At 41.7% G+C, this 18366-nt stretch overlaps 2 protein-coding genes across 6 annotated transcripts in view; both read right to left on the reverse strand.

Moving 5' to 3' along the window:
• The window catches only part of LOC308168190 (aspartyl/asparaginyl beta-hydroxylase-like), a 33809-nt gene extending 16250 nt beyond the window's left edge, over positions 1-17559 (reverse strand). For 3 of the 4 annotated variants that reach the window (XM_080542685.1, XM_080542682.1, XM_080542683.1), the window contains exons 1-3: positions 13668-13787; positions 12102-12272; positions 8911-8979 (exon numbers count right to left, since the gene is read on the reverse strand). In XM_080542685.1, the coding sequence (XP_080398811.1) occupies positions 8911-8979; positions 12102-12272; positions 13668-13713 (286 nt within the window). In that variant the 5' untranslated portion in view covers positions 13714-13787. Of the gene's footprint in view, positions 1-8910; positions 8980-12101; positions 12273-13667; positions 13788-17248 lie in introns of those variants that run through there. The other variant, XM_080542684.1, reaches the window with a different exon arrangement.
• On the reverse strand, positions 722-2800 carry LOC308168192 (uncharacterized protein). 2 transcript variants are annotated; one of them, XM_080542689.1, is made up of 2 exons: positions 2018-2800; positions 722-1855 (listed from the first exon to the last, which is right to left on the reverse strand). In XM_080542689.1, the coding sequence occupies exons 1-2, from the start codon at positions 2486-2488 to the stop codon at positions 767-769; spliced, it is 1560 nt and encodes a 519-aa protein (XP_080398815.1). In that variant the 5' UTR covers positions 2489-2800; the 3' UTR covers positions 722-766. The 2 variants fall into 2 exon arrangements, with proteins under 2 accessions (XP_080398815.1, XP_080398814.1); XM_080542688.1 differs by having other exon boundaries at positions 722-1660; positions 1697-2800.
• Positions 17560-18366: the final 807 nt, after the last annotated feature.

An 18366-nucleotide genomic window follows, 5' to 3' on the forward strand; every position in this document is an offset into this window, starting at 1 on the left:
CAAATACAAGGTATTTTTTTATCATGCATTTCTAAACAACAACTTTGTAGCAATTAAATATGCTCCGTTCTGACGCCATCATTCAAGAACTGTAGCAAATCTGACTATTTCCATTCATCATGATAGGTAGTTTAAATCTTTACTGAATAACACTTCATAGCACAAAAATGCTCAGCATTTATAGTTAAAATGCATGAACAATAACTTCAAGCAAAAGGATCACACTATGTATTTTCAGTTATTCAAAAAATGACTTCTATACATGGAGGTTTTAGAGATTTTTCAACGAGTGAGTTTACTGGTAACCATCTTTACACACCATGACTACAACCATTTGGGTTTTAGTTACGTAATAAAAGGATGATCAATGTTTTGTAAAGTTGCTTTCTCATTTAATGGGCACACTAGGTTATTTTTTTGGGCAAAGTACAGTATGTGGCAATCAGTATGTGGTAACACTCCAGTAAGATGTCTAGACCTATTTACACCATCATTTTAAGGCAATAACACCATGTATTGTCATGTGTTATAAAACGTGTCATAAAATGACAGCACCGACACATAGTTGTGAAAATATACTGAAAAGAAAGGAGAGGTGGAAACATAACTTTTTGAATTGTACCATCCAGTGACCAATATCAATATACAAAATAATAGAATCTATTACTGTAACAACACAGCTATCTATCATTGGAATAAATATCCATCAAGAGTTCAGCACCATTAGTTACATCATCAGCCAGATCCTACTGTACAGACGCTAGGGTCACTTCTTGCTTCCCTTGCCCGATTTAAGTGGTTTCAGAAGGTCTCTAACAGACATCGTCTCCTCATTGTGGCTTCTCTCCCTCTTGACGGCATCCTTATCCTTGTCTATCTTCTTGACATCGGCATCTAGTGGGTCTGATTTCTTGGCCTGAGTGTCTTTTTCAGTTGGCTTTTTGTCATCCTCTTTATCCTTAGCCTTTCTCTCCTTCTCTTTCACCACTCCCTCGGTGTCTGCCCTTTCCTTGGCTTCCCTCTCCTCTGCATTCTCCTTGCTAGCCCGTTCTCTCTCTCCCCTCTCCTTCACGCCCCTCTCTTTGGTCAACTGCTCTGTCCCCACCTTCTCTTTCACTGCTTTTTCTTTGACTAGATGATCTTTCTCAGACCTTTCCTTTTCTTTAGCTGCCCTTTCTTTCTCCATTCTCTCCATTTCTTTAGCTGCCCTCTCCTTTTCTACCTTTACCTTGTGTGCCCTCTCCTTAGCTACCCACCCAGCTACTGCCAGTTCTCTCTCTTTCTTTTCAAGTTGTTCCTTTTCCATTCTCTCCTTTTCTGCCTGTTGCTTTGCTGCCTTCTCCTTCTCTAGTTCCATTTCTTTAGCTGCCCTCTCCTTTTCTACCTTTACCTTGTGTGCCCTCTCCTTAGCTACCCACCCAGCTACTGCCAGTTCTCTCTCTTTCTTTTCTTTTGCAAGTTGTTCCTTTTCCATTCTCTCCTTTTCTGCCTGTTGCTTTGCTGCCTTCTCCTTTTCTAGTCTTTCCCTTTCTTCTTTGGCTGCCTTTGCTTTCTCTAGTCTTTCCTTCTCTTCTTTGGCTACCTTCTCCTTCTCTAGTCTTTCCTTCTCTTCTCTGGCTGCCTTCTCTTTCTCTAGTCTTTCCCTTTCTTCTCTAGCTGCCTTCTCTTTCTCTAGTCTTTCCTTCTCTTGTCTTACCTTCTCTTTCTCTAGTCTTTCCTTCTCTTTCTCTAGTCTTTCCCTTTCTTCTCTGGCTGCCTTTGCTTTCTCTTGTCTTTCCTTCTCTTTCTCTAGTCTTTCCTTCTCTTCTCTGGCTACCTTCTCTTTCTCTAGTCTTTCCTTCTCTTCTCTGGCTACCTTCTCTTTCTCTTGTCTTTCCTTCTCTTTCTCTTGTCTTTCCTTCTCTTTCTCTAGTCTTTCCTTCTCTTTCTCTAGTCTTTCCTTCTCTTCTCTGGCTGCCTTCTCTTTCTCTAGTCTTTCCCTTTCTTCTTTCGCTGCCTTCTCTTTCTCTAGTCTTACCTTCTCTTTCTCTAGTCTTTCCTTCTCTTTCTCTAGTCTTTCTTTCTCTTCTCTGGCTGCCTTCTCTTTCTCTAGTCTTTCCCTTTCTTCTTTGGCTGCTTGCTCCTCCGCTGCCCTCTCCTTCTCCGCCCTCTCTCTCTCCATTCTCTCCACCTCAGCTTTCTCCCGGGCTTTCTGCTCTCTCTCGGCCGTCTCTTTTTCTTCTTTCAGTTTCTTAAACTGCTCCAGCTTCTCTTGCTCTGCCCGTACTTTCTCCACCCTGTCCTTCTCCGCTTGCTCCTTTTCCCTAATCTCAGCCTCTCTTTTCCCCTTCAATTCATTCTCTTTCTCCTCTCTCTCCTTCTTGAGCTTGGCCTCTAGTGCTTTCTGGGCTTTCAGGGCAGCCTCTGACCTCTTGAGCTCCAGAGCTTTGGCCAGCAGTTTCTCCTCCTCCTCTTTAGCCAGAATACTCCGCACTTCAGCCAGAGCCATCGCTGCTATCTTTTTAGCTTCAATCTTCTCATGGATGATCCTCAACTGCTCTTTCAGTGCTGCCTTTAGCTTCCTTCCCAGGTCTTTAATGGGGTGCTCTGGAGATTTGACAATTGTTTTAACAAGGTAGTGTGGCTGTGGCTACACACCTCAACTTCACAAGTCTGTTCTACAAGCTGCAAGGGTCGGGGGGGTTACTGTCACTCAAAACAACCGGTGAATGTTAGGGTTTGTATGTATCTGATCTTGTTTTTTAAAAAGCAGCCTAGCATCTGAGCATAAACACAGAATCTAAGTCATAGCCCCACTGCAACATGCTAACAGCCATTATTACTGTTATCATAATAAATACTAAGTTGAGTAGTAATATACATGCAAAGGAGACCATTGTGGTTCTTGTGTTACCTCAGATCCAGGGAAATAAGGGTTAGAACCACAGCAACTCCAGAACCACACAAAATCAGTCCACATCCCCTTACAGAAGGAGATGGCAAACATGTGTCCAATCAACTCAATCCAGTTGTGTTAACACCACTACAAACAACTATAAAAAAACAAGGTTAGTGAAACTATGGGATATAATGTGATCAATCCACAACAAATGTCCTTTATTCCATAAAATAATAATAATCCATAATCATTGGAAATAAGGTCTCTGTGGGAGAACCCTTTTATAAAGCCTGTGGGATTTCATCTATGACCCTTTCCACAGAGGGTTCCACACAGAGAGCTGAAAAACCCTTTAGAGGACCCTTTTTCTAAAAGTGCACAATGTCAGGTCTTAAGCCGTGCAACTCACAGTTGAAGGTCAAACCACCACAAACCAGCTTTCAAAACCAGGAGGTGCAACATACTGGTACCTTTAGATTTGTTCTTTCTAGGGGCCACATCTGCAGACTTGTCATCTGATGAAGGGGGAAGACCAGAAAGAAGTTGGAGAAGGTTGACCCAGATCTTCTTCATCTAGAGCAACATCACTAACTGCCTTGTCTGGTGGTCAAGGTCTTGAATTCAGGGCTTTTCAAAACCTGTTCTTCTCTACCGTAAGAGCCTTGGATTCAGAGGTACTAAGATCCGGTTTTGTATACTGAAGTCTAGAAAGCAGATTGTTACCCCAATATACTGTAACTTAAACTATATTTGAATAGAACAGGACCTCTTTTTCAGGAAAATGGGTTAGCGATTAGCTTTAGAAGACAAATTTAACACAGTACAATTCTAGCCTTTATGTGCAACCTCTAGCCGCAAGACCTCGGACTGGACTGGAGATGAATACTGTAGGCCAGTGTTTCTCAACAACTGGTGGGTCGCGCCCCAAAAGTGGGCCGCGGACTCATTCTGAATGTGTAATTTTTTTATTATATATATATATATATATACATATTTGAACACAAGAGAAGCCAAACGTAGTTCTAGTGTTTAGCTTTCGGATGTCAGACTTTTATTTTGACAGATGTGCGTGAATGACGTGCAGTAGGCTAGCTGTTGCCATGGCAACATGAACTTAGACTGTCACTTGTCATAGCTAAATATTGGCGAACCGCAAATTTGACTAAGACTATGTTAAAAACGGAAAAATGACCGTGGCTACTAACACCAGCTGCTGTCCTTATGGATTTACGTACATTGACAATAAAAAGGGACTGAAACCCCAGTAATTGTGTAAGTGTTTACTAGTACATTTGGGGGAAATTTGGTTGGTTTGAATTCTACAAATGTTGGTTGCGACTCCCTGACCATGGGAAAATGTGGGTCCCAAAGCCAGACCATTTGAGAACCACTGCTGAAGGCTATAGCCCATTACCCAAAGTACCTTCGATTTTGACTTTTTTCTTAGCATCCTCAGGCTTGTCTTCTACATACAAAGAAAGGAAGAGCTATTAGCCACAAAGTCACAATAAAGAAAAAAAAACACACAACCATGATCAAATACTGTCTACAGTACCTTTTGGCTTTTCTGCTTTTGAAACAGGAGCCTCAACAGCCTCCTTTGACACTTTTACAAAGACAAACAAGAAGTTAGGCTACTGTATGATGTGCCAGATAAGACACGTCAAAATAAGACGCTTTCATGCCATTTCAGAGTGCAAGTTCATCATCACACAATTGTCGGTTTTGATACCTCGACCAGATATTCACTAAGCATGTTTTGTACCGGTCATACAGATGTTCAGCTGGACCACAGGAACAAAGTAGGGTTGGGCAGTATAACGCTAATACAGTAACTTGTGAGCTTTTCAATACCATTTCAAGACAATTGCTGTTCCATTATCTATTAGACTGCCAAATGAAGAGCTGTTTTATTCACAAAATGTAACAGCAGCGCTGAGGAGCGAGAGGGAAAGGTCCTCGCTGAGGAAAACAGAACGGATCAAGGTTATGTTGGCGGGATTAAACATGTGGATGGCAGAATTTATTTGAATGAAAACTGGATTAATAGCTTTGATTCAAACGTCTTCAATCAACATCGAACATCGACAGATTATGGAAGCCAAAATCCTGAGTTGAGTCAAGTCAAGCCAAGTCAAAGTTTATTTAACATATGTAAATGAACACGTTGTCAACAGAACAATGAAATGTTTACTTTACAAGCTCTACACTCCAAAAGTTTGGATTTCAAATCAAACAATTACTATGAGGTTAATCTCTGAAGTTTACATTTATACCGCGGGAACATTTTAGAACGGTATAAGAAAAGATTACATTTTGCTGTAATATGAAAATGAGAAGAACCGGAGAGGCTTGTCTACTATCATTCAATGGGGGAAACTGAGCCACATGAAATGTATGCTAAATCCCGCGATCAAACCTAGAGTAGTGGTGGTCTAGTGGATAGTGAGTTGGACTTGTGATCGGAAGGTTGTGAGTTCAAATCCTGCCTGAAACCACACCACTACTAGTGTGCCCTTGAGTAAGGCACTTAGCCCTCAGTTACTCCAGGGGGAATGTCCCTGTAATTCGTAATTGTAAATCACTTTGGATTAAAAGCGTCTGCTAAATGGCTAAATTAAATTAAATTAAATTAAACCTTACCCTTATTTGGCTACCTATGACCGCAGACTAACAAAATAATATATATGTATGTACACACCTCAAGCTAAGAGCTCACTGTTAAGATTGTGTTGTACAATGTCGTAATGGAAGCTACTATTACTATAAGCTACTATTGCTGTGAGCCTTTATCTCATGAGCAAATGGGGCAATGTCCACAGAGTGTCTATTCGCTGACAAAATGCTGTCAATGTCATGCTCACTGCAAATCAAACTATTGACAGATGCCACCTCAAAACACACACAGACACAAAAAGCTGGAAAAGTGCAAAAACAGGAAGATACCTTTAGCTTTTTTCTTAACATCAGTCTTGTCCTCTTTTAGATCAAAGAAAATAAAAGTGATTCAATAGTGGCACACTGTAAACAACCTTTTCTAATACTGTAAAATAACAGTCCCACTTGCTAGGGAGTTCACAGTGTCTAAACATCAAGGAAACATAATAAGCACACGTTGTCTAGTTTCTGGTCAATTGTTTTGGGCTCACATTATTTAATCACTGTAAAGTGTCCTGATCAAAGTATTACTTTGGATGCATGTTGGCTAAATGTAAAGATTTAAATGTCAATGTCAACACACACACACAGCGTGCCACCGGAGGGAACAAGTACCTTTTTTCAGACTTTCTCTTTGGAGAGCAGGGGATTTTATCGCTCTTTCATCTAACCTCACACAGCACACACAGAGAACAGAGATGAGACACAGCATGGACAGAGAAGCATGTGTTCATCAATCAAACACCTGTGCATCAGACCATCAGACCACCCTGTCAAACTCAGTAGATCAGGCAACCACAAAATAAAATGCTATGGCTTATACCGGTTTGTCTTGATCCACTCCTGAGGATACAAATACAAATAAATCACCTAACTTACAACATACTTGTACGAAGCTGTTACAAAAGTAGTAGTTACAGTGTTACTACACAGTAAGGGAACATGTAACCAAAAGGCTTAGCTCACTTTATCCACTCACGTCTTTCACACATAAAATAAATCACAATCAAAACTGCAGCAATATTTATTGCATAGAAGTACGCTAAAACAACCTCACGCCATAATTAAGAGCTGACGTGACGTTTCCAATGGTGGCTTGGATAAACGATTAAACCAAGGTGCTCTCTCTATGAATGTTCAGTGTTATTTCTAACTCTTCAATTCTGGGGTCAGGATGACTATTACGGCTGTTTGGGGAACTATGGGAACATGTCTGCTATCGATTTATAAGTTGATAACTATGGGTGAGATTTTCACATGTTTAATGCAACAAACACTTCAGAGTTGCATGCATGCACTGTACACACACACACACACACACCCACACACACAAGAACTCATTTGCGACCTGATTGTTTTTGTGCATCATTTCCTGCATCGTTCCAGTAACACTGTGTTAACACATTCCATTCGTTGTTAGGAATTTAGGCATAGTGGTTGTCCTAGAGTGGGGCTAAATTGAATAAACATTCTATTGCTGGGAAAACAGATGGAATGTATATGGCATGGAATCTGCTCAAATTATTCAGGAAGGGCTCTTCACAGTATGGATGGACAGATAGATAACATTGCAACTCAAAAAACTAAAAGCAGCTTGTGAGTTGCTGAAAGGTTAGATTAGAAGAGCGAATCATGCACACAGCCACAGAAACGTCAGTGTTCGGAACAGTGAGAATTGCAGAAGCATCGTAGCGGTGTAAGTGCAGAATCTTAGAAAAGTGCAAAGAATATGTCCAAAACTCAGTCCAAAGTTCAATCTGCTATTCCCAATGGCACACACCATTGCAGCAAGGCCAACACAAGGAGAGAGAGAGAGTTTCCCCTGGTCAAACTTTCAAAAAACGTATTTTTCTTGGACAGGACAAGCATGATACTCCTCCAGTGAGAGTTGGGGGGGGGTAGGTAGGCCTGTGCACTAACTGGTCTGGTCCTCACAGTTGGGTAGGAGAGAACAGTCAGTCGCCGTGCTATTGGTTCATGGGTCTGGTTTTTCTGCTCTGCTATTGGTTGTGGAGCTTGTCTAGTACAACCCCCTGAACTCCCTCGTCACTCTGGGACGTACCACCAGCAGCCTCCTCCTCCTCCTCCTCCTCAGCTGTCTGCCCCTCTTCTTCCTCCTCCACCTCCTTCTCTACCGTGGTCACTACGTCATAGAGAAACGTGAAGAAGCCGTGAAACCAATCAGAGCCCTCCTCCGCTAAAATATCAAGCACCTCCTCTAGGGACTCAGCGTTCTCATTAGCGCCATCTTTGGTCAGGCCTGACAAGAGAAAAAAACAGGAGGGAAAGAGCAAGAGAGGACAGAGATGGAGAGAAGTGAAAGAAGGGAGGCAGGGAGAGAGAGAAATGAAGAGAACGGGATGGTAATGCAGGAAAGAGAGAAGCTTTTCAGTTTTGAAGAATAGAAGAGTAAGAAAAGAATAAGAAACGTTCCCGTCTATGCTCTCTCTCTCTCAAAGAGTCGGCTATCGCTTCTCCTCCCTGCTATTCTGCTACGGTCTCCAGGTCTCCTATTGGTTAAGGAGGTCATTAGTACCCCTCTCGGAGGCCACACGGACTGGTGTGTGTTAGGGTTTTAATGGGTAATGGGAAGTGTCAGTGATGAGCCAGGAGTTTAGATTCATGCGGCTTGCTGCAGTAAGAACGGCCAACGTCACGACAATACAACATGGCTCATGGTTGGTTGTCAGTGATGTTGTTATGAAAAGCTACTGAAGCAAAGCCACATTTAGGTCAACTCCACTACTGCTGAAGACATGTAAGACTGCAGACTAGACTGGTAAGAGTACTGTCAGAGTACCTATCCTACGATATGGTGATACCTGCATCTTACATCCTCTTTACATCTGAGCATGGTGTCTGCAGATATGTCATATGTTGTGGATAGAGTATATACGTATATACGTGAGGATATAGGGGAGGCTTGTGGAGGTAGAACTTGGAGGACAGGCTCATTGTAATGCATGGAGTATGTTTAATACCATTCCTTATCCATGCACTGCAATAAGCCCATCCTCCGATTCCTATCTCCACCAGTGAAGACAGAGACATACAGAGCTCTGGTTAAATTGAACTATTTGTTACTATGCCCCAATACAAATGCGAAAGCTACCTGTGCAGTATGCTAGAGGTCAATTGTGAAGATTTTACCCATTAAGAGGAAGCTTTCGTAATGATGATGTATTGGGAAAATAAAGCATTAAAGTGATGGTGTTTTAGGCTGTTCTTTCTTTCTTTCTTTCTTTCTTTCTTTCCTTCCAAGCAAGCTCATTAAATACCAGCACTGCTAGTCAAACAAATGTAAACCAAGTCAGTCATGCATGATGAGAATATTTCAGAGATCACAAAAGGTTTCTGTAAAATGCACTACTTGCCGAGCAGAACTTTGGCGTCCTCCACGTCGAAGTCACCATCTCCGTCAGCGTCGTACGCTCCCAGCCTCCCTGTAGAGAGGAAGAGTCTGGATCAACGTCTCCGTTTGTCATAATGACTTCAGCTGTTGCCACACAACTCTGTGACCCTATACACTGAAAGATGTATGCACTCATGTAAGTCCTTTCCAATTATAAACATGGAAATAGTGGAGCATGGTTTATGGAACTTTTATAAATGGTAAATGAACGGTGTTTACTAGGGACGCCCGGATCTATCGGCTAGCAATCGGAATCGGACGATAATCAGTAAAAAAAATTAGATCAGGGAAATCCGATTTGCTTTCTAGTCGCCGTTCACGACAACCGAAACATTCCTTGATCACTACCGATGCCGATGCCACTACCGATGCCCATCACCATTTTAAAGCTCAAATCTTCATACAGACTTTGTCAGGCTTTACCGTCAGGCTACTTGCAGAAGCAATAGACCTACTGGCCCTTGTGATTTTGTATCCTTTATAAACACTGTAATTATAATGATAGCAGGGGAAGCTGGTAGAGGTAGTAATCGGAGGAGTTGTGTTTGATACCTTTCCTCATTCCATTCCATGCATTACAATGAGCCCTTCCCTGATTTCTGCCTCCACCAGCCTCCTCTGAGTGATCCTGTGCTTGCCAAAGCATGGTATTAAATAGGCTACTAGAAGTGCAGCCACAGTGTACAGCATCTGTGTCAGTCTTGCTGGCCATTCTCATGATTCGGACTCTGCAGCAGTAATAAAGATACTGTCTGTAATCTATTTCTGCATCTTTGAGGGGAAGTGGTAGTTGCGGTGGTGCTGATCTGCAGAAGCAGCAGCAGAGAGAAGCACAGAACTCAGGTTCCAGACAGGTTCCTCTCCAGGCTTGTCAAACTAAAACTAAAACTCTTTGGACAATGTAAAGAATGTGTTGGTTAACAGGTGGGAGTGGGAGGGTGGGGTTCGTCAAAAAGAAAGAAAAGTGCATTGTTCTGTATGAGCAAGGTGAAATATTGCATGCAACTTCAGCTAGCCAATGTTGTTTCTGCATGCAGTGAAACACTGCAAGCAAATAGAATGGAACATATTCTCAGAAAACATTGTTGAGTGGACATGGTTAGGCCTTAGTATATGCAGTACATGGCAGATGGATTTGAAGTGTTACATGATAAATACAAGCAGGAGAGACTAGTGGAGGTAGAATGTCGGAGGACATTATTGTAATGATTATACATGTAATGAGAAATGGTATCAAACGTGTTTGAAATGGTACAACACACGTTTGATACTATTCCTCATTCCATTCCAATCATTCCAATGAGCCTGTCCTCTGATTTCTGCCTGCACCAGCCTCGCCTGCATGCGAGTCATGACCATACCTTGCAAAACCCCTGAAAAGTTCATTTGAAATTCCTTGGCCCTGGCTGCATGTACAATTAATACAGAGAGCATGGAGTATTTAGGGTAAGTTATAGATATCAAAAGTTCATGATTAAAAGTCAGAGTCTCTATTTTAAGCTAAACATGTAAAAATGTTGAACTAACTCACCTTTTCATGAACAATAACTTTTTGTAAAGTGAATTCATCCTTCCTCTTTCTTAACATTACCTCATGGCCTCCTGTCTGAGATAGTTTCCTGTCCCAACCACAGACAGCCAGTTCTCACGTAGTGATGCCCTCCATAAATATTGGAAAGATGAAGCATTTTTGTCTGTTTTCTTTTTATCTATACTCCCTACAGTTTGGATTTTTCAATTACTATGGAGTCAAAGTAGAGATTCTCAGATTTAATTCAATGTTCTTCATATTGGGTTCACCATTTAGAAAGTACAACATTTTAAAAACATACTCCCCCTATTTCAGGGCACCAAAATATTGGAAAAAAGTATTAATGTCCAAATAAAGCACTCATGTTTAGTATTTGGTCAACAACATGCAATAACTGCCTGATGTCTGCAATAACTGCCTGATGTCTATCAGACACTGGGTATCTTCTCAGGTGATAAATTCTATCATCATCAGGAAATTAAATGCGTTCAATTGGATTTAAATCGGAAGATTGGCTTGGCCAGTCAAGAAGTTTCTGCTTTTTGGCCAAACTCTAGTTGCTATGGCAGCATGTTTGGGGTCATTGTCTCAAGCAAACAAGATGTTTCTGTACACTTCAGAATACATTCTGCTGCTGCTGCTGCTGTCAGCAGTACCATCATCAATTAACAAGTTAGCCATTTCTTGTGGCAGCTATAGCTAGCTATATGCCCAAACCATAGCACCCCCTCTACAACGTTTCACAGATGAGGTGGTATGCTGTAAACCTTGGGCAGATAATTTTTTCTCCAAACTGTCCTCTTGCAATCACTCATGATCACATTCATCTTATTTGTCCACAGAGCTTTTTTCCAGAACTCTGCAGGCTTTTCAGCAAACTGTAACCTGACCATCCTTTTTGAGGATAACTAGTGGTTTGCACCTTGCAGTGAAGTGTCTGTAGTTTGGCTGAATGGTAGTGGAACACTGTGTGACATAGTAATAATAAAAAAAGAAAAAAAAAAGAAAATGCATCACCAAGAGCCTGACTTCCGGGGGATGATTCATCTGTCCAGTGAATTTTGCAGTTGCCAGCTGTCTCATTAGCTCTGGAAAATGCGAATTATAATATTGATCCTTTAGAAACGCTTGCGTGGGCGGAGGATCATTAGCGTAGCGAGTTTCCAGAGCAGCGAATCCTCTTTGCAGGCTACATTCTAATAAATCTACTAGACATTGACAGCTCTGTGTCTGTGATGTAGCACACTTGACTAACCAGAAACACCTGTCAAGTCAATTTTGGGGACTACGTATGAAAAGGGTTTCTAATATAATAAAAATATATACTAAAAAAAAGTATAATATGGTTAAACCAATCTGAAAAAAAGAAAACATCAAATTAAAAGCTGAGAATGTACTTTTTTCTTTTTTGTACCAGTCCAATGTCTGCTCCACTGCTCTAAACGGTTCACCATCTAAATATCTTTATAAGAAATGCAAACTGCACTCAGAATATATGCTTTGATATTCATTCCTCTAGAGTGTAGCCTAATCTTAATCTATAGGGGTAGCCTAATCTTGATCTCAAGAGGCCCAATCTTGAATCTGGCAAAGCGAGACTAACTGAGAGGCGTGTGACTCACCGATGACGTCGTCGTAATCGACCAGGTCGAACCAGACCACGGCGACTGAGCTCCAGACACCCAGCAGCGCTAGCACCATGAACCAGGTGAAGATGGAGTTCCTCGGGGCTCCAACACCTCCTCCTGCCTCCGCCTTTCTGCCATTCCTACTGGCCTCAGCAGGCTTCACCTCTGGAGAAGGAAGGACACAGTGAATATAGCATAATATCTTCTCATTTCGGAAGCCTCAAATTCAGAGCATCATCATTCCCATGATGGGCCACAGGCATCTGCATTTTGCATACTTAAATACTGTTACATACTACACAGTTGAATTAAAAAATCAACTACCATTTCGGCCAATCTGTGAGTGAGTGAGTGTGAGCAGGTAGAGCAGAGAGGGTTAGAAAACACCCTGTCAGGATCAAGATATACAGGCTGATCCTAGATCTGTGTCTAAGAGCAACTTCTTCATAGAGGAGCAGACTAAACAAGCAGTGAGAATGTGTTGTTATGACATAACATCGTAAAATAACATCATAAAATACGATGTAGGCTAGTAAAAATGAAACTTGATCTTGGTTAACAAGCCTGGAAGTAGAGGAACAAGACCACAACAGATAATCTCGCGCATTAGCCTGGTACAATAGGCCATGGGAACAGCCATTTTTATTTGGGATCACAGATGCAACTACTTGTAACGTTTTACTCTGTATTGGTCAGGTCTTCACTGTTTCTCTATGAGATCTCTTGCACAAAACTCTAAAATTAGAGACAACATGTGATTGACAAGCATAGCCCATAGTAGGCTACACACTGTACGGTATGGAGAGCCTTGGCTCTCACTATGTAAAGCACTTGGCGATACCACACTGAACTAAATAGAGAGGAACTATTGCAACAGCTTACTACAGGTGTGCTAAATAGACGAAGACTACTAGTCTAAAAGCACAACTCTTCACAAATCATAGAAGGAGAATAAGAACATCTCAAGAACTGGAAACATCCTGGGATTGTGTCCACAACATGAGCTGGACCCTGTAAATAGCAGGACAACCTGATGAATAGAGAGAGTGACCCCATGACCTGGCTGAGGAGGGGAGAGAACAGCTGCAACTCAAACACTCCAAAGATAGGCGTGCAGCACGTATGAAATGGCCATACTTGTTCAAAAGCATTGCTGAAGACAAGGTAACCGCTAAAGCTATGAGCTGTACAACAGCTTATAGGCTAGCTAATGTTTGACAGAATAGCCTTGACGGGTCATTTTGCATTTTTGGCACTGTTAACTTACTCTTTTATAAACTTAGACAAACACACCACACACATGTTCTTCTACTTTCCAACTGATCAAATGGACGCGCTCTAGTGCTTTATATAGCAGCAAATGTAATAGGCCTAGGTTGTCATGGTTGCTCTACAACCTTTTGTCACAGTATACTGTTCTGTTAGCTCAGAAAAGGACACTATTCATTTGAACCAGACCTCTCAATCTCAATCCATGTTTGCCATTTCACACTTAAGAACCAAACAGGGCAAAACTGTTTTTTTATTATCCTATACTTAACTAAGACCCCTGTACCCTACCTGTCTCTTTAGCCATAATGAGTTCCTCTGCGTTTGCCTCCTCCATGGTGGCAGATATGTCCAGGTCCCCAGAGTTTCGGACCAAACCTCCAGTGTGAATCAGCTGTATAATGCTGTGACCACTGGCTCTGTTAGAACTCGATACGGGTCAACACTGCTTGCCCGAGGGACTATATTTAGAGCTGTCAAATGAATATAGGGAGGGCATGCTGTGTGTGTGTGTGTGTGTGTGTCACTGCTGTGCCATAGTCCGATGGGAGACAGAGAGAGGACTGTAGGCTAACAGAGTGGGCACAAAGACGTGGTCACCACCTACCTGACCTCTAGACTACTCCACTTGCACCACTGCACACTGTATGACAGTGTGTCACATCTCACTGTAACCTGCACAGCGTTTTTGCATAACCTGATAATTGAATCTGAACTCGCGTAATGTTGTTTACGCTAAGAATGTTGATATGCTAATTCGCATTCTGCTGCTATTACTTATTCTATTATTGACGCTCTGACGCTACTGTATAGGCCATTGTTGATTGTTGTCTATATTATGCTTATACTTATTGATTGTTGTTTATATCCTGCTTATTCTATTATTTTCCTATCCTGTACCAAATAATTGTACTCCTTGTATCCGTACATCGATGTAGGCTAATAAAAGCAATTCTCATTCTGACAGAGGCTTGGTTGAACTTGCAGCAAGCTCAAACTCAGGCTGAGTGAACTCCAGCATCGAAGCTTTGTGAGAGAAGGTTTGCTTTAATGAATATTGCCTTGCCATTCTTGATATGAAGCGTTCAGGCTATACAACGTCGTCATCTTCTCACAACATGGGTAGAGTAGTGTTTTGTTTTATTTTTTTTGTCAGAGAAGCCACTGTTTCCATAAAAAAGGAGAGAGCATAAAAGCTATTAATCTTTTAGCAGAAGGTGGCGACATCCCTGCTGTTGTCAGCATAAGAACTGCATTTGAACACAGATGCCATGCAACACGACACCTCAGGCTTTAACTACTCTATAGGGCCCATGAGGACCAACATTTGAAATCCAATAGAGCATATCAAATTGGGAATCAAATGAAAAGAGTCTAGCCTACATATTTTTTAAATTGTGTCAGACACACATTTCTCAACTATCTTCCATTATAAAAATAGGGATTACAAGCAAATGCTTTCTTCTTCTTCGGCGTATGGGTCGTTGTTTTCCTCTCCACTCCACCAGGCTCGGGGCCGAGGGGCTACCCTTTTACCACCCCGAGACCTGGTTGAGGGGCTCACCCGAGCTATATTTCTGGACACCCCTCCAGAAGCCACGTTATCGTCTCGTCATCTAATACCGACAGACCATGCATCCCGTTGGGTGGGTGGTACACCGGGCAATCCAGGATAACATGGTCTGCGGTTTGGCAAAGCAAATGCTTTGATTTCTCTGGTCAAACATGGAAAAGCGTTCAAGAAAACATCTAGCCTACATAAAGTATTTAAAAAGCTGCTAAGCAACACATCAAACCTCATACTAATATCAACACTTAGGCTATGTTCTAATTTATCTGCCTCATGAGGGAAGGTAATGAAAGTTCTCAAAAGTAAGAAGTATAGGTAGACTTCTAGACAAATAATGATAGGCCTAGGGCCGGTTTCACAGACAAGGCTTAAGCCTAGTCCTGGACTAAATCACACTTTCAATGTAAAATCTCCATTGAAGATGCTTTTTAGTCCAGGATTAGGCTTAAGCCTTGTCTGTGAAACTGGCCCCTAGTGTTTTAACTAAAATGCTTCCTTGTTCCAATACGTATGGAGGGCGCTGTACAGTATAGCCTATAAGTTGATAAAAGAGGACATTATTACCTTGATGAGAGCATTGCTTGTATATTTCTAGCATTGGGTCTGTACTTTGGCTAGCCTATATCATCATGTACAGATTGACATTCAAATTCATAAATTATGTAGGGGATGCCGATGCAGTCATTCTGTTACCGTTATTCTGTTACAGGATGTAAATTCACCCCACTCTTTCTGAGGGCATGTTTAGGCTAAATCTTAATTTAGAGCAGATATTTGGGGAAACATGGTTACATACATTTTTTGGGTTATATGTTATGGTGATTCTGTTACCAAACATTGAATCTGCAGTTATTAAAGTACATTTTTGTTATTAGGCTATTATTTTCAGTTGGAATTGTTAGAAGTAGTCCCTATGCATAGAACTGTATCGGGTTGTTATACTTTGCTATCAAGGTTTTTTGTTTGGTATACGTTTGAAAGTGAAAAATCTCAAAATCATTTTGTTACCGTGGAATTGCCTATAGGCTTTATGCATCTGTAATGGGCAGATGTGTTTGTTTGTGTTCTCAGAGGCATAGAGTTGCATCGGCTGCCTCAGTGACACTGCCTTAGCAATCTTAAACCTAATGACAATGACGCCTGATGGTCTGCTAGGGTTATCAGCTAGCCTCGGTCTCTGTCCTTTCATAGTCTCTTGGATAGACACCATACCATCAATATGGCATGCCAAAGGCGGCAGTGAATTTGGCTGAGACAAACCATTCATACTCTTGTCTAAATGCTACTCTTTAATCAAGATGCAAATCAAATGACGGTGTCCACTTCACACAAGACCACACATAGGTTAATTGAGAACCGTCAGACAGACAGTCATGCAAGCCTGTGATTTTTTTTTCTTGTATTTAGTCTCTCAAATGTTGACAATGACTGACTGTCTGTCTAGCACAGCCAACAATAGCAAACTGGGACAAGCATGGGCAAAATCGAGCTACATCCAAATGCATGGTGGCGGGTAATCTTCTGACATCTCAAATCCCCTGTATTGTTGCATAGATGCTTGGTGGTCTATGACTGGCACAACAGGGGGGGATGATAATATGGGATCAGTGAATACAATGAAGCAACACTTAAAATGCATGCAACATTTACTTCTAATTCAGGAGCTGTTAGCAAAAATGAACCACTCAAAACCATGTGAGACTAAATTCCAGTACTAAAACACACCACTCACTCACTGGGTTACTGGGTTAAAACCCAACAACTCACAGAGTACCCAGGGCAGGCTTTTTTTTTTTTTTTTTACCAGATCTACCCCATATTTCCAGGAATGGCACTGTAGATGAATATCATATGATGTGCACTAGAAGGAATCATTTGAAAGGTATTAGAGGAGGGTAGGCCAAGGATGTGCTGCAAGCCTGCAAAGCATTTTCTATGAAAGTCACATTGTGCAATTGGACCAATGAAAGATCATCATGGGACTGTAAAAAAAATATATAACCAAGGGGTCAATGGACGTTTCTCAACTTGTTTACTTGCTGGCAAGATTCCATGGCAGAGCTTTCCAGCTAGCTAGATCATCCAATGGATGGATGATAGCTAATCAGCTAGTAGCCCTAAAGCTTCACTTTCTTTTGGTTAACTTAAGCTGCATAGATTGCCCTGCCCAGACTGAGAGAGACGAGAGACATCGCTATGATGCGGCTAAATGCAGCTGGCCAGATCGTTATCTATCTTATGGCTGAATCAAACATCAATTTCGCAAGCTAGCAAAACAGCAAAGAAGGGAAGGGATACTGACCTTTCTTGGCATGATTTCTGGAATTTTTCCTGCTTGGAGCCATTGCAAAACGTTTCTTAAGTTGACCGATTGCAGAGAAGATCAAAGATGAAATGTTATATTTTAGACTAAAGATCACAAGACAATAAGCCCCGTCAGCTACTTCTTTCCAAATGATATCAATATAATCAGATCTTCTGATATCTCCTCCTGAGAAATGGTTAGCAAGCAAGCTAAGACCTCTCTACCCCCTTACGAATCCAATTCCACAATTCCTGTCCTCATGGATACTGACAAGCTAATGTCCATGGTTACCACATTGGATGTGATTGATCACCCATCTCTCCAGTCACCGGATGGAGAAAGTATTCGCAGCGGATTGTTTTGGGGGGAGAATTCAACTCTGATTGGACCACTAGTGGTCTGGGACCGCCCTCTGTGACTCCGCCCATGGAGCTGCGATAACAGCAAAAACGTGGCAAAAAAAAGGGAGAAAGAAAGATGTTCCCTGTCGCGAGATCTTGATCTTTGTGCACGTCTAAAGTGTGTGTGTGACAGTATATAAGATGTGATTCTGTGTCAAGTCCTTCTCCCTCTGTGTGTGAGAGAAAGAGATACACTGCAAACCTGTGTGATATTGAAATGTAGACAATGGATAAAGGGTGTGTCATAACAAAGCTACCCTAGAATAACCCATTTTTAGATGTACTGGAAATGTGATCTCTCTGACTCTCCCCAGCCTTTTGTGTGGTGATAAAAAAGCCATTTCTGCCCACTACCTTAGACCAGAGCTGGGCTCGACCAGGCTCGTTGATGACTCAATTGGGGTCATTGATGTCCCACTGGGGTCTGAGTGTGCACGTACACACGTACCTGTTCACCAAAACTCACCCACGAGACAATGTCACCTCTGTAGGTTTATACCTTTGTCAATGAGGAGAGAAAGTGTCAGAATGACTGAATATACAAACACAACAATTACTCAACAAGCTGCGTTGAACAGACCGTTCCGACTGAGTATAAGGCTAATGGGTTCTGGTAATCTTACTTTGTGTGTGTCCTTGGAACAGCTTTATGTCATTTTGCTCAAATCATTCAACGACCACAGACTTTCATTAGGATTTTAATTTTTGGACTAA

The sequence above is a fragment of the Nansenia antarctica genome (assembly GCF_963989245.1).
Source record: "Nansenia antarctica genome assembly, chromosome: 12".
NCBI classification, from domain to species: domain Eukaryota; kingdom Metazoa; phylum Chordata; class Actinopteri; order Argentiniformes; family Microstomatidae; genus Nansenia; species Nansenia antarctica.

What these genes read in the sequence shown, in the direction of transcription:
- LOC308168192 (XM_080542688.1), bottom strand. Translation starts at nt 2,488, where the DNA reads ATGGCTCTGGCTGAAGTGCGGAGTATTCTGGCTAAAGAGGAGGAGGAG. An exon ending in AAAGACTAGAGAAAGAGAAG is followed by an intron (nt 1,661 to 1,696) that starts GTAAGACAAGAG and finishes GAGAAAGAGAAG; the next exon opens with GCAGCTAGAGAAGAAAGGGA.